This window comes from Enoplosus armatus, chromosome 19 (assembly GCF_043641665.1).
Source record: "Enoplosus armatus isolate fEnoArm2 chromosome 19, fEnoArm2.hap1, whole genome shotgun sequence".
Lineage (NCBI taxonomy): Eukaryota > Metazoa > Chordata > Actinopteri > Centrarchiformes > Enoplosidae > Enoplosus > Enoplosus armatus.
In genome coordinates, this window is record NC_092198.1 from 14431248 (window position 1) to 14443617 (window position 12370).

General features: G+C 42.0%; 1 protein-coding gene across 1 annotated transcript; it reads right to left on the minus strand.

The window, feature by feature from the left end:
- Positions 1-398: 398 nt before the first annotated feature.
- prep (prolyl endopeptidase) lies at positions 399-7155 on the minus strand. The gene is made up of 14 exons (XM_070925968.1): positions 7018-7155; positions 6605-6679; positions 6042-6175; positions 5704-5834; positions 5122-5331; positions 4671-4792; positions 4475-4580; positions 3970-4161; positions 3633-3830; positions 3098-3201; positions 2067-2298; positions 1718-1849; positions 1443-1599; positions 399-693 (listed from the first exon to the last, which is right to left on the minus strand). Exons 1-14 carry the CDS (start codon positions 7153-7155, stop codon positions 399-401), a joined length of 2226 nt encoding a protein of 741 aa, XP_070782069.1.
- Positions 7156-12370: the final 5215 nt, after the last annotated feature.

Here is a 12370-nt window from a genome sequence, read left to right on the forward strand (position 1 = left end):
GTTGAAGCACCCCGAGGACGAAGAAAAGATCTCCAAATAAACTGTTGCCACTTTGACCTCATGACATGCCCCTCCCTTTAGACGCCCGCCACTGATAATGTAGTCATTCTTTTGATCTCATTAGGACTACAAACATGGCCAACAGGAGAGGGTATGTTAGCTGTGAGTGCTGCATGTTGAGTCTCACACTGAGAGGGGGAGGGAGGGACAAAAATAGACAAACATAAAGACAAAAAAACAAATATAGTAATGGTAGCTGTGTAAACATGTTAAGTGTTGCTGTAAAGTTATAAAGAACATGTGAACAGCTGGTATGAACATTATTCCAAAGACAATTTGAGTAAAGGAAGAAAACAAAACACACACACACACACACACACTTTAAGTGGAGGCGCAGGTTATTTGACCCAGGAGATGCTGAGACAGCGGGCGATGAAGGCGTAGGTGTCGGCCACCTCCTGGATGACCTTGCTGGTGGGCTTGCCGGCGCCGTGGCCTGACTTTGTGTCCACGAGGATGAACAGAGGGTTTGTCTGCTTGGGGCTGCGGCCTACGACATGCTGCAAGGTGGCGATGTACTTGAGGGAGTGGAGAGGCACCACCCGGTCATCGTGGTCCCCTGTCAGCAGCAGCACTGCAGGGTACTGGACCCCGTTGCCTTCTGGGATGCGGATGTTATGTAGTGGGGAGTATCTGGAAAGAAGAGTGAAAAGGCACAGAGGTCAGTGCAGGGAAATAAAAATAACAAACATTTTAATTCTTGATTAATCTGAAGATAATATTCTCAATTAAACAATTATTAATTAATTATCACTGTCTGTAAAATAGCAGACAACGGTGAAAAATAATTTTCCAGAATCCAAGGTGGCAACTTCAAATAGGTTTTTTTTTCCAACAGTCCAAAACACCAAAATACTGAATTTACTTTGATTTATAACGAAGGAAAGCAGCCAATTGTCAGAGTTATTTTTACTTCAAAAATGACAGAAATGAGTATTAAAATAGTATTTTTTGTCAATCAGCTAATCATTTTGTGCTCTAATGTTTGTTACGAGAGTTTTTTCTGGGGAAACCAGTCACTGTTGAGTGAATTGCCTTAGCAAAATGCTTCCCTGATGTACCATAATATAAACATTTTTAAAAATCTAATAAAGTAGATGAGGTGTAGTTCAAATAAAGATTATTTTGCCACTGTGGGGGTCATTTTGGTTGCTCTGAAGTTCTTCTGGGCTCCGGCTCCAGTGTCACAGTTTAGTCCTCGCTCATATTTAGGTCATTAAATCACAAAAACATATAAATATACCCACTATTAGTGTCAATACAGAGATGCGGAAACAGGCATTTTAACAGGAAATGCTTGCGTCAGTAAGGTAAGTTGATATGAATTCAACATACTGTATATTTAACATTACAAATATATACTGTGGTCTCCGAGCACTTACTTGATGAGCCACTCAAACTGCTCTTTGTCTTCGGAACAGCCAAAGTCTGTGGTCCAGGCGTGGCCGATGGTGAACTTATGGAATTTCAGCATGTCCATGACGCCTACCTGAGCTACAGCGCAGCCAAACAGCTCAGGCCGCTGGTTCACACAGGCCGCTGAGAGAGGAAACACACCAGGGACTTACAACCGTGAAGCTAAAAATCAATCTGTTTGAGGCTTCATCTAAAAGCTCTATACAGTCCATGTTGTTCTTTAAACCAGCAGCATACATACCTACAAGCAGGCCACCGTTGGAGCCCCCATTTATAGTCAGTTTGGAGGGAGAAGTGTATCCTTCCTTGACGAGATATTCGGCTGCACACTGGAAGTCTGTGAAGCAGTTCTGCTTGTTGGCCAACATGCCAGCTAAAAGGAAAAATACAAAGTATATAAATTATTGATAAATGTCACGAAAGATACCACTTTTTAATTTGTTAGTAGTGAAACCTGCACACCAGCTGCTAAATGCTACAGAAGGAATTAAAGAGGCAGCATTTGATACATCCTTGTTTATCCTGTTAGACAGTTCACCTCTTTAAACCATAAAATAGTGTGTGTGTGTGTGTGTGTGTGTGTGTCGCACCTTTGTGCCAGGTCTCCCCATACTCTCCTCCTCCTCGAATGTTGGCAACAGCCAGCACTCCCCCCAGATGCCTGACAAAGATGAGTCGGGAGACGCTGTAGCTTGGTGTGATGGAGATGTTAAAACCACCATAGCCGTATAGAAAACCGGGATGGGAGCCGTCCAGTTTGATGCCCTTCTTGTGAACGATAAACATGGGGATTTGAGTGCCATCCTTGGAGGGATAAAAGACCTGGCAAAGACACAGAGAAAGACACACCATCAGGAATACACACAGGACTGGAAACAGAGCCAGGAAAGGGAACTTCAGGGAACGGGTATCTTAATCACAGATGGGAGTAGTGAATATCATACTAACGCACACACAGGCACACACACACAAATGATCTTCATCAGTGTTTTTCCTGGTGCTAATGAGGGTTTAACATGTTTTTGGTAATGTTCAAGGACAATGAAGCTTTTCTTGAATCTTCATCTGTCCTTGTGTCCGAGTCAGACGAGAGGAGAGGGCAAAGGAAGTCTCGAATAAAACTCTGTCCTCAGCGCCTTTCTTATCTTCACAATGTTATTTCTGGGGTCGCTGTCCTCAGTAGGAATATAACAATAAATCTGACTTCCAGAAGCTCAACTGCCTTTACTTTAAAATCAAAATAATAAAATGTCATATTGAAAACGATACGTTGAGAAATATGACAATTTTAAAAATGTCTCCAGTCACACTTCAACAGACTGTTCTAGTGTTCTAGTCCAGCACAGCCCTCAGCTGATCTTTCTCTTGACAACTTGATTAATACCGGTTATACATTGTGTCAGTACTTTAAGAACTGGGTCAAGGTTGGGCAGTCAGGCACAAATAGATTGTAAACATTTCTCCTTAAACGTTCCTGGGGGAAGACTTTCAAACTGCTACACAGAGTTCTTCAGTTATCAGGACAGAAAACGAAAAGAAGGAGAAAAGACGAAGGATTTCTTGCTAGAAATCTGGGACATTTTGTACATTCATAGCACATAGCTGTGATCTTTCAAGGTACCTGGGTGGTCTGGTAGTCGGAGGGGTTGAAGCCCTTGACTGTGACCTCTCTGAAGATGTGGGGCTGCAGCGGCTCCTTCGTCAGGTCACAGTGGTAAATGATGGCTGGATGCAAGAGAAGACATCATCTCATTTGTTCTACAATCTTTAAAATGACTTTGACAATATGTAGGGAAATTATTCTTCTGTACGTTTCTTTCATCCTTATACAGGGCACTGTGTAGTTTTGAACATACAACCCAGACATTAAACCAAATGTACAGAGCAGTGCAGCAAGATGCACTAATCCCAATTTCAAAGAATATTCAATCCCACTGGTTTTAGAGTTTATGTGACTCTTTTATAATCATGTTACACCGCTTTGTTAGCAGTTCTTCTTCTCTTTTTGAAATTCTGGACATTTTGCAGCTTATTGTTTAAAAATGATTTTCTGCATAAACAAATATCATGCAGTAACATATTATTACAGCTACTACACACTTACTGAGGAGTAACAGTCATAAATAATAATAGCGATCTATTTAGCGATCTCGTACCTGGGGAGAGGAAGGAGGTGAAATAGTAGAAGATCTCAGAGTCCCTCTTCCGCCCAGTGAAACCCACCACGGAGCCGACGTCCAGAGGGAAGGTCCTCAGCTCCTCCCCAGAGCTCAGACGGTACATTTTCAACACATTCTTCACGTCGTGGAGGAAACACACAAACAGGTAGCTGGAGTATGTACAGGTGGCGAACACTGCAGGGGTGACATAGCCAAGGAAGGAGAGCGGAAAGGAAGTGGAAATTTGTATTTCAGGCGACGGCAAAAAGACATTTTTAACACCCAATGTTAATATTCTAATGGTGCAGGACAAGTGAGTGTTACAGCAGCTCACCAATAACGTCCTTGTCGTGTTGAGGGATGAGCTCTTTCCAGTTGCTCTGAGCTGGAGAGGCAAAGTCGATATTGATGAGGCGGTAACGTGGGGCGTCTAGGTTGGTCTTGAATGTGAACAACGTGCCCTCGTTGGTAACATACTCGTACTCAGCATCAAAGTTGTCGATTAGTTTCACCCATGGCAAAAGTCCTAAACATAAGAGGAGGATTTTTTTAGTCCCATAATGAAAGTGCTGAACATGCGCAATTACAGACAAACTGAGACTATAAAAAACTAATGAGGAAGTGTCTCTTGGATCCAACTATATTTGCTGTTCATCTCTGAGTCATCTCAGTTTCAGTTCCAGGGTAAAAATTTAACCATCAATCTTACAATAGCTTGATACAACTGCGAGTAGAACTGTGCTTTTATTAAACAAAGTCTAACCAGGTAATAACTTGATTAAAATAGCAAAACGTACAAGCAAAACAGCAGCAACACAGATCAAGAAAGTGTAACATACCTGTAATACCCTGAGGAGTGATCTGAAGGTCACAATACCACAGTCTGTTAACCGGATCACAACCTTCCCTGATAGACAGCAGCACGTAGCGCCCATCATCCGATACCTGCAATATACATGCAATCACTAAACACCACCCGAATATCAATTAACACACGCACCCTTCTTCAGTCATTTGTTTTCATTTCTGACATACCTCAGCTCCACTCATCCATTTGGGGTGATCAGGGAACTCGGCGCACAACACGTCCTCAGACTGTGGAGTCCCCAAAACGTGGAAGTATAGCTTCTGGTGCAGGTTGGTGGAGGTCTCAGTGCCTAGGAGACAAACATTTTACTTTCATCAACGCCCCCTAGTGGCTACAAAAAAGAACAGAATTTGTCTGGCGAGAGAGGTAAGGAGATGGGTGTGGATTGCAGAAACAACACTGACAGATCAAAGTTGTAAGAGCAGAGGAAGACAAAGCTGCAAATATATCAGACTAAAAAAAAAAGAAGCAGATAAAAGCAAAAAAAAAAAAAAAATCACAGCAAATCACAATTTTTTGTTTGTTAAGTATTGAGCTCTGAGGGATAGTTGTGGCAGCTCAAGCTAAATTTAGGATTTGAGAATGTGTGAATGCGGCCCAACACTGTCTTGACCTCACCGTCACTCTTGCCCTCCTGGTCAGGGTAGGAGTTGTAGAAAAGTCCCTTCCCGTCATGAGTCCAGGACATGCAGCTAAACTTGACTCGCTCCAGGCGGTCCTCCAGAGGCACGGCATCTTCAACCCGCAGGAAGCGGATCTCCACCCAGTCTGAACCACTGGCACTGGTGCCATACGCCAGGTACTCCCCGTCCTCAGAGAACGCATAGCCTTGAAGTAATCAGAGGAACAGAAACAGAACATTAACAAAGACAGCAGAGAAAGGTTCTTTATTTACCTGTCAATATGGATGCTATAAATAGCAGGCTATTTCTGGACAAGAAGACATCACAGATCCAATATTCAGTCCTTATTACCATAACAAGACATTATTCTGCAAAGGCATTGCAATGAAATGCATAATGTAAATATACATATACACATAATATTACAATTCAAATAGTGCAATTTCAAATAGTGCAATTTCCAGAAAAGCAGAAATGCAAAAGATTTCCAAAAAGCATAAAAGAATAATTAAAAGAATAATAAAACCAGCAACAATATACAGTGCTAGTTTGTTTTCACAACAGTCTTTGTTGATACCTCGCAGGGCAACGGTCCCATCATCAGAAAATGTGTTTGGATCTAAGAAGACCGTGGGCTCGGCATCCAGGTTCTCCTGCACGTACATCACGCTCTGGTTTTGGAGGCCCGTGTTGTAGAAGTGAAAGTACCTGAAAGAGAGGGGAGATTTTGTTAAGGTACATATACGTACTCCTTGACATTAAATCTGGAATATGAATCCAGCCACACCTGCTAGGTCTGTCAAAGCAAACCAGGCTTCCCATTATAGCTCCCCTCTATCATTTCATAACTAAACCTGACACAGATGTTGTTACTGAAGTGCTAAAACATGATTCCGTTAATGATTCTCGCCTCACCTGCTCCCCCTCTTGAAGGGACAGCTATACTTGGGGTAGTCATACAGCTCAGTCATGCGCTCCTTGAACAGGTCTCGCACCTCGCAGCGCTCTAAAAACGGCAGCGTCAGCTGGTTCTGAGCGCTGACAAACGCCTGGTGAAAAAAAGACAAGATACCAGCACACATAGGTTTTACACATCAAAGTATAATCATCTTTGTGGTCAGTTCCAGGAAGCAGATGTACCGATTTATCTGAATCGCTTTGCTGAGTAAAAACAGAACATGTGTTATTACATCATGGTCCAGGTTTTACTCAGCAGGTATCCAGATCACTCAGTAAAAAGGCTTCTTGGTACAGGCCCCTGGTGATATCAACCAAAATTTAGGCTGGTGACTAAGACTGACACTTAATGCACTGTACTTACCTCAACCAGCACCAATATATATACAGAAGGGCAAGAGTGACTTGTGACTTTAAAATACTTAAGATGAACAAATCATGCGTGTCCTCAGTATGTAACAATGTAAACTGACATTCTAGCTAAATATTGCAATCAACAGAAATAAAGATTATGACTTTACCTGCGTCTTTTCACTGTCCGGGTCCTCCAGCCAGCTGTATGGATCTGGTACTTTTTGGCCATGATAGTCATCCACCTGAGACAGGTGAAACAGTAATGACAGTTGTTAAGATGTGAACTAGGCTAGGTGTGGCAAAAAAGAGACAGACTTATGCTAACGTTACCAAGCTAGCACGTCCAGCTTGGTAAGCTGTTAGCTAATAAGCTTAAACGAGGACTGTAGAGTAAGTTACGGCTATCGTGGATCGGCTGCTCATGCATTTGTCAACAAAGTCAGTCCGGGTTGCCAGACCCGGCTAAGCTAACTAGCATGCTAACAAAGCAGACGCCCATTTCAATGAATGAGAAAGCGTGATGATTAAGCATCCCGGCTTATTAGCACGCTAGGCTAGTTGGCCAGCCACATTTACTTACAACTGCATCGTCACGGCAAGCCTGGGGATACTGAAAAACCATTTTGGGGGTCAGTTTTCGGGAACTGCGTAACAGACAAAGCTGCCTCAGAGAATGAAACAGTGGTTTTGTAACGACTCTCTGGATCCTGTAAAACATCAACTTAAGGCGCTGAGGCTTTTGGCAGAAAAGATGCCCTGCTTACACACAGTCAACGAGCACGTTGGAGAGAGTACCGCTGCTCGCTGTGTGAGCAGCCCACATCATATTGCGCCCTCTATTGACAAAAAACGAGAACAGACCTCATACAAAACAGGCTGAATAATGACAATGTGCATTGGCTAAGCTTATAACCTATGTAGAGAAGAGGCTAAATGCTCATTTAATTTGACAAGGCAGAGCATCAGTTAAGATGGGTTTAATGAACATAATTCAAAGTTTTAATGTGGATAATTTGAGTTGTCTGTCATGTGCAATATAGCAAATGAGTGGAACAATGAGCAGTGCTGTAACATTGTCCTGTTAATGTACGTAACGCATGTGGTTTTTGCTTCAATTTGTCTATGAATAAAATGATATGATTAAATGAAAGAGTCTGTGACTAATTAACCCAAGATGTTACAAGGTGTTACTGCAGTTTGCATACTGTTTGTGGTCACCCAAACTGGAGACAGATCTTTGCAAAAGCTCTTTTTTGGAACACTGCTGTAGCAAATTTAAAAGTTAACTGTGTAAAGTTTATAATATATGTGTTTAAATTAGAACAAAAGGTTCAGAAGTTCAGTTTTTACATTTTACACATTGATCCAACACCAACCCTCAAACAGTGGAGGATTACCTGTAATGACGTTGTTCTGGAAACATTTCATCTTTTATTAGCCAATATTTTGGGGATAGTACCTATTTAATTATTAATTATTTGATTTAAAACAAAGTTGATTTAAGTAACTAAAGCTCAGAATGACACAGTTTTTTTAATTCATTCTACTTTCATAAAATACAGTCCGAAGCTCAGTTAACAGTTGCACAGTAATTTTACTTATAGAGATGGGAATAAAACTATAGCAAATCTAGAAAAGAAAGCAAAAGTATTTATGGCACAACTATGGCCCTTATTTATCCAAAAATCTAGTCATGCAGAGAAAATAGTGTCATTCCACCTTCAGTTAAGGTTATCTGAGTCCACCGGGAATCTCCATCACCACTCTTATCTATGTGACAGAGGAGGATCAGGGTCAACCCTTCACTCTTCTTTCTTTCTGCTCATCATCCTCCCCTCCCTTCCTTCCTCTCCTTACTTAATCAATCAATCCTGATTTGACCATCATTATCACTGGCACCTACTCTTACACAATGACTGATAGCATGAGATAAGGCATGCTGAGGAAGCACGTAACTTGAGGAAATGAGTGGATCCACTGAAGTGAATGATTAATTTGAAGAGATGAGTTTCTCCCAAAAAATGGAAATCTGGGATTTTGAACTTTAGTTCTATTTGGTTCATTTTATCTGCATTTATAAAGCAGTATTCCATATTATTGAATGGCTTTGTACGGAGGCGATCTTGTTGAACGTGTTGTGTTATTCCTCTGTGACGCCAAATTGTGACAGTAAGTCAGTCTACAGCTATGCGGATAAGAGCCTTGAGACAGGTTTAATTACACAACAGTGTTTCAGTCATAGAGGAAACGCATTGTTTGGATACCACTGCTGATCATACAGTCAGATGTCCTCCAGGAGATTCCAAAGTGTTGTTGCTTTCAGATTCGGCTTGAAGCGTGTCAGAGCTGTCACACCGTTGAGCCAGATTTTACAGGAAGACAAGAAGGAAGGTTCCTAACTGGTGGCATCCTCTCATGCATGAATGCACAGTGAAAGTGGAGAAAGAGAGGGGCTGAGTGCAGGTGAAGGGAAAAACAAGAAACGCTTCACCTGTGTTCTGTTTTTCTCTGTGAAGAAAGGTGGTGTCATTGCTGATCTCAGGTCCTTACATTCTTCCTCTGCTCCCGGGAATGAGAGATTTTGATATCTTCTGATGGACTTTTGGTATCGGAAATGTTTGTAGGTGGATGTTCTGGGTCAAAGGATGGTCTCTGCCCCCCACAACTCCATTCTTCTTCCCTTCCTTAAGCTGGAGTCAGGAATACCCATCTATGCAAAGGGGATCTCTTCCTGTTTGCCTATGTCAGGCTCAGATATGGGTCACAGAACTATTGTCCTCTGACGCCTCTGTTTCCAGAACAAACCGGGGGGAGAAAAGCACTGACAGTTTGAATGAGCGTGTTTGTGTTTGCATTGAAATATGGACTTTTTTATGCGCATAGAGTGGGCGGGTTTATGCATTTGTGTGTTTGACATAGAGTTGGGCTGGGTGGGAAGTGGCCATGCATGAATTAGACCTTCTTGTTCCCCTGTTTTCCTCCATTGTCCAGAGTCAACAGTGATCTGTCCCCCACAGTCGGAAGCACCTGTCTCTGTTGCAGTGGACAAAGCAGGATGACCACCTGTTGGGTTTCACCGCGCAGGGTTACTACAAGGTTAACTCATTCATAAATCTCTGTGGCTTCTCAATGAGTGGCTCCTGTGAGTCCGTGCATATTGTTCTGTATCTGATGAATTGATAAAGCAGAGAGGAAGCTGTTGATCATGTCAATCAATGGTGATGATTAACCTTAAAACATCATGAGATTGGATGAACCAGTTTAACATACCGAGATGACCCGATATGCGCTGTTGGTCAATCAGTGGCACAGAGAGATCCTTTCTTGTTAGCCGACACACGTTCACATACCTCGTGAGATCATACTTGAAGGAAAAACACTGATAAGTTGCCAGTTTATTCTGATATCCATCAGACTTGTGAGACACGTAAGCTTCTTAATACCGTCACTTCTGGTTTCGCGGTTCAGACTCCCACAGGATTCTGGGTCCATTCTGAGGTTAACAATAAATCGTGGTGGCAAGAAGCACCATAACTTACTTTTGATTATTATTTCTTACCTCTTTAATAAGTCAGTAAGAGTCTACTCTAAATGTGAAAGGCAACCAAGAATGTGCTTCAAAAACAGAATAATGTATTACACTTAATATTTAATTCATATTATATATTATTTACTTAATAATGTCATTCTTTGTTTCCATATTATGTGCTAATCTGTCTACTCTGTACATACGACACCTAACTTATTAAGTCCATCCTGGGTAACGGATCCCGCCGTTGTTGATCTTAGTGCTAGCAAAAATGGTAAATGAAGATGGTAAACGTGGTGAACATTATACATGCTAAACATCAGCGTGTTAGCATTGTCATTGTGAGGGTGTTAGCATGCTGATGTTAGCATTTAGCTGGAAGTGTGTTTAAACACAGCCTCACAAAGCCACTAGCATGGCTGCAGATTTTCCCCTTTTTTTTTTTATCTGTGATTCCTTGTGGAGGTTTTACTTTTGTGAATTTAGGGCCTGAGAGATAGATGGTGACGTATGTTGTAGAGATTGTAAAGAGACAAATTTCTGACTTGATTTCAGTATAATGTGCTCTTTTTGTCCCATGTCCAAGGCTTTCTTTCTTTCTTTTGCTACATCCTTCGATGCCCTTTTGTTGATGGAACATTTTACCTGTGGACAGGAATATTCTGCTTTTCGTTTGTTCATAGCAACAGGGAGACTGGGTTATACAATGGGTTAAATCTCTTTTATTTTAAATCACAAACGCCATCAGCAGCAATAAGGGATTTCCATGTTCCTTTTATGATGTCTCATCAAACCTCAGCTACAATCTGCCGTCACAGTCAAGTCACAGTCCTTCAACTTAATAATAGTAGTCCAAAGGGATCCCAACGCGACAAAACAATACACAAGCAATAATAAGGACGCTTTTAAATACAGAGATCACAAGGGAGAGCTTCCTGCCTGCTTCTCTCATTCGGCTGTCATTAGCCGGGGCCAGGATAATGGTCTCTGTTCTGTCCTGTCCCCTGTGTGATGTGGTGGAGGGTCAGTCCAACCTGGCCCCTCAGATGTCCTCAGACAACAGGATGTTATTGAGGATCCAGTCAGGGAAATTACAGCGCGCACGGAAGACGGATGTGATTGGTGCACAAATTATAGGAAATGCTAAATGCGTTTGTCATCATGCATATAGGCTACAGTATGTTTGCTCACTAAGGTAAAGTCGGTTCTTGTTTGAGGCTGTGCCAGTTTCATTGATGCCCAGGTTAAGGCGAAATACAGCTACTAATATCATGTGTAGTTGATCATTAAAAAAAGAGCAACCATTTATCTTTATTTGAACTGTGCAAACAAGTCCAGGGGTGACGTCATCTCTGTTTTCAGGATGACAGCGATGCCACATCTAATAAGGTTCTGTCAGTATCTATTCAGACATACAGTCATGAGTTCTTTCAGCAGAAAAACATATGATAAGAGCAACAATAAGACAATCACCCTGAGGAGAAGGGAAGCTTGTCATTGTTTATACTGATCATGTTGAAAAGGGAAAGAGAGCACTCAGGTTACCCAAAGCCAACTCGGTGAAAGAGCCGAGGATAAAAGGACAGTTTTACAAAAACAAAACTTTCAGGTGTAGCTTTGCTTGTGCATGCACCATGGCATATTTTTACTGACGGTAAACCAATGGCATAAGTAATTCCAGTGTCAAAGAAAAGTTGATGTCATTGTCTGAAGATAGATCTTTATCTTTCAGTCAAAGCAATTTGTATCTCTGTTGTGTCTTCCTCCTCGTCAGACTTGTCAGGGCACTCTCTCCCTCTACACTCCTATTTCAAGTATTGCCAAAGTCTGTCAGTCACTGTTTTTGTCTTAATTAGCTGGGCAAGAGCCAGCTAAAAGGGGAACAAAGCTGAGATCTAATGACACTTTGACTTGAGTTGGTAGACGTGGTTTGTGATCACTGAGGTAAAAGCCTGCACTGACCAGAGGAACAGGGCTGAACAACACTGAGTTTCCCCTTGTCATTACACAAACACACACCACCAATGTGTGTCTGTTATCTCTACACATCTCCTCTCTTCGTGTCCTTTTCTCTGTTTTGTCTTTGAACCTCACCTGCTTTGTTTTCTGGGTTTGACCAAAAAAAAGAGGAGGGGAGAAAATGAATGTATCGCTTGCGTGCAGACGGATATTACCCTTTTAAAAGCAAAACAAATATGTGTGTGTGCATGCCCTGTAATTTTGCTGTTGACATGTGCACTTACAGTTGGGATCTGGGACTCTGGTAATGACTGGGGCAGGTAACACTGGAGACAGGTGGAGGACAGTGCTGTCTGACTGGTCCTGAACTAGAGAGAGTGCGTCTGTGTGTGAGTGTCAGACGCAGACTGAGATGTGCAGACAGACACGGTGGCACCTGGTGATG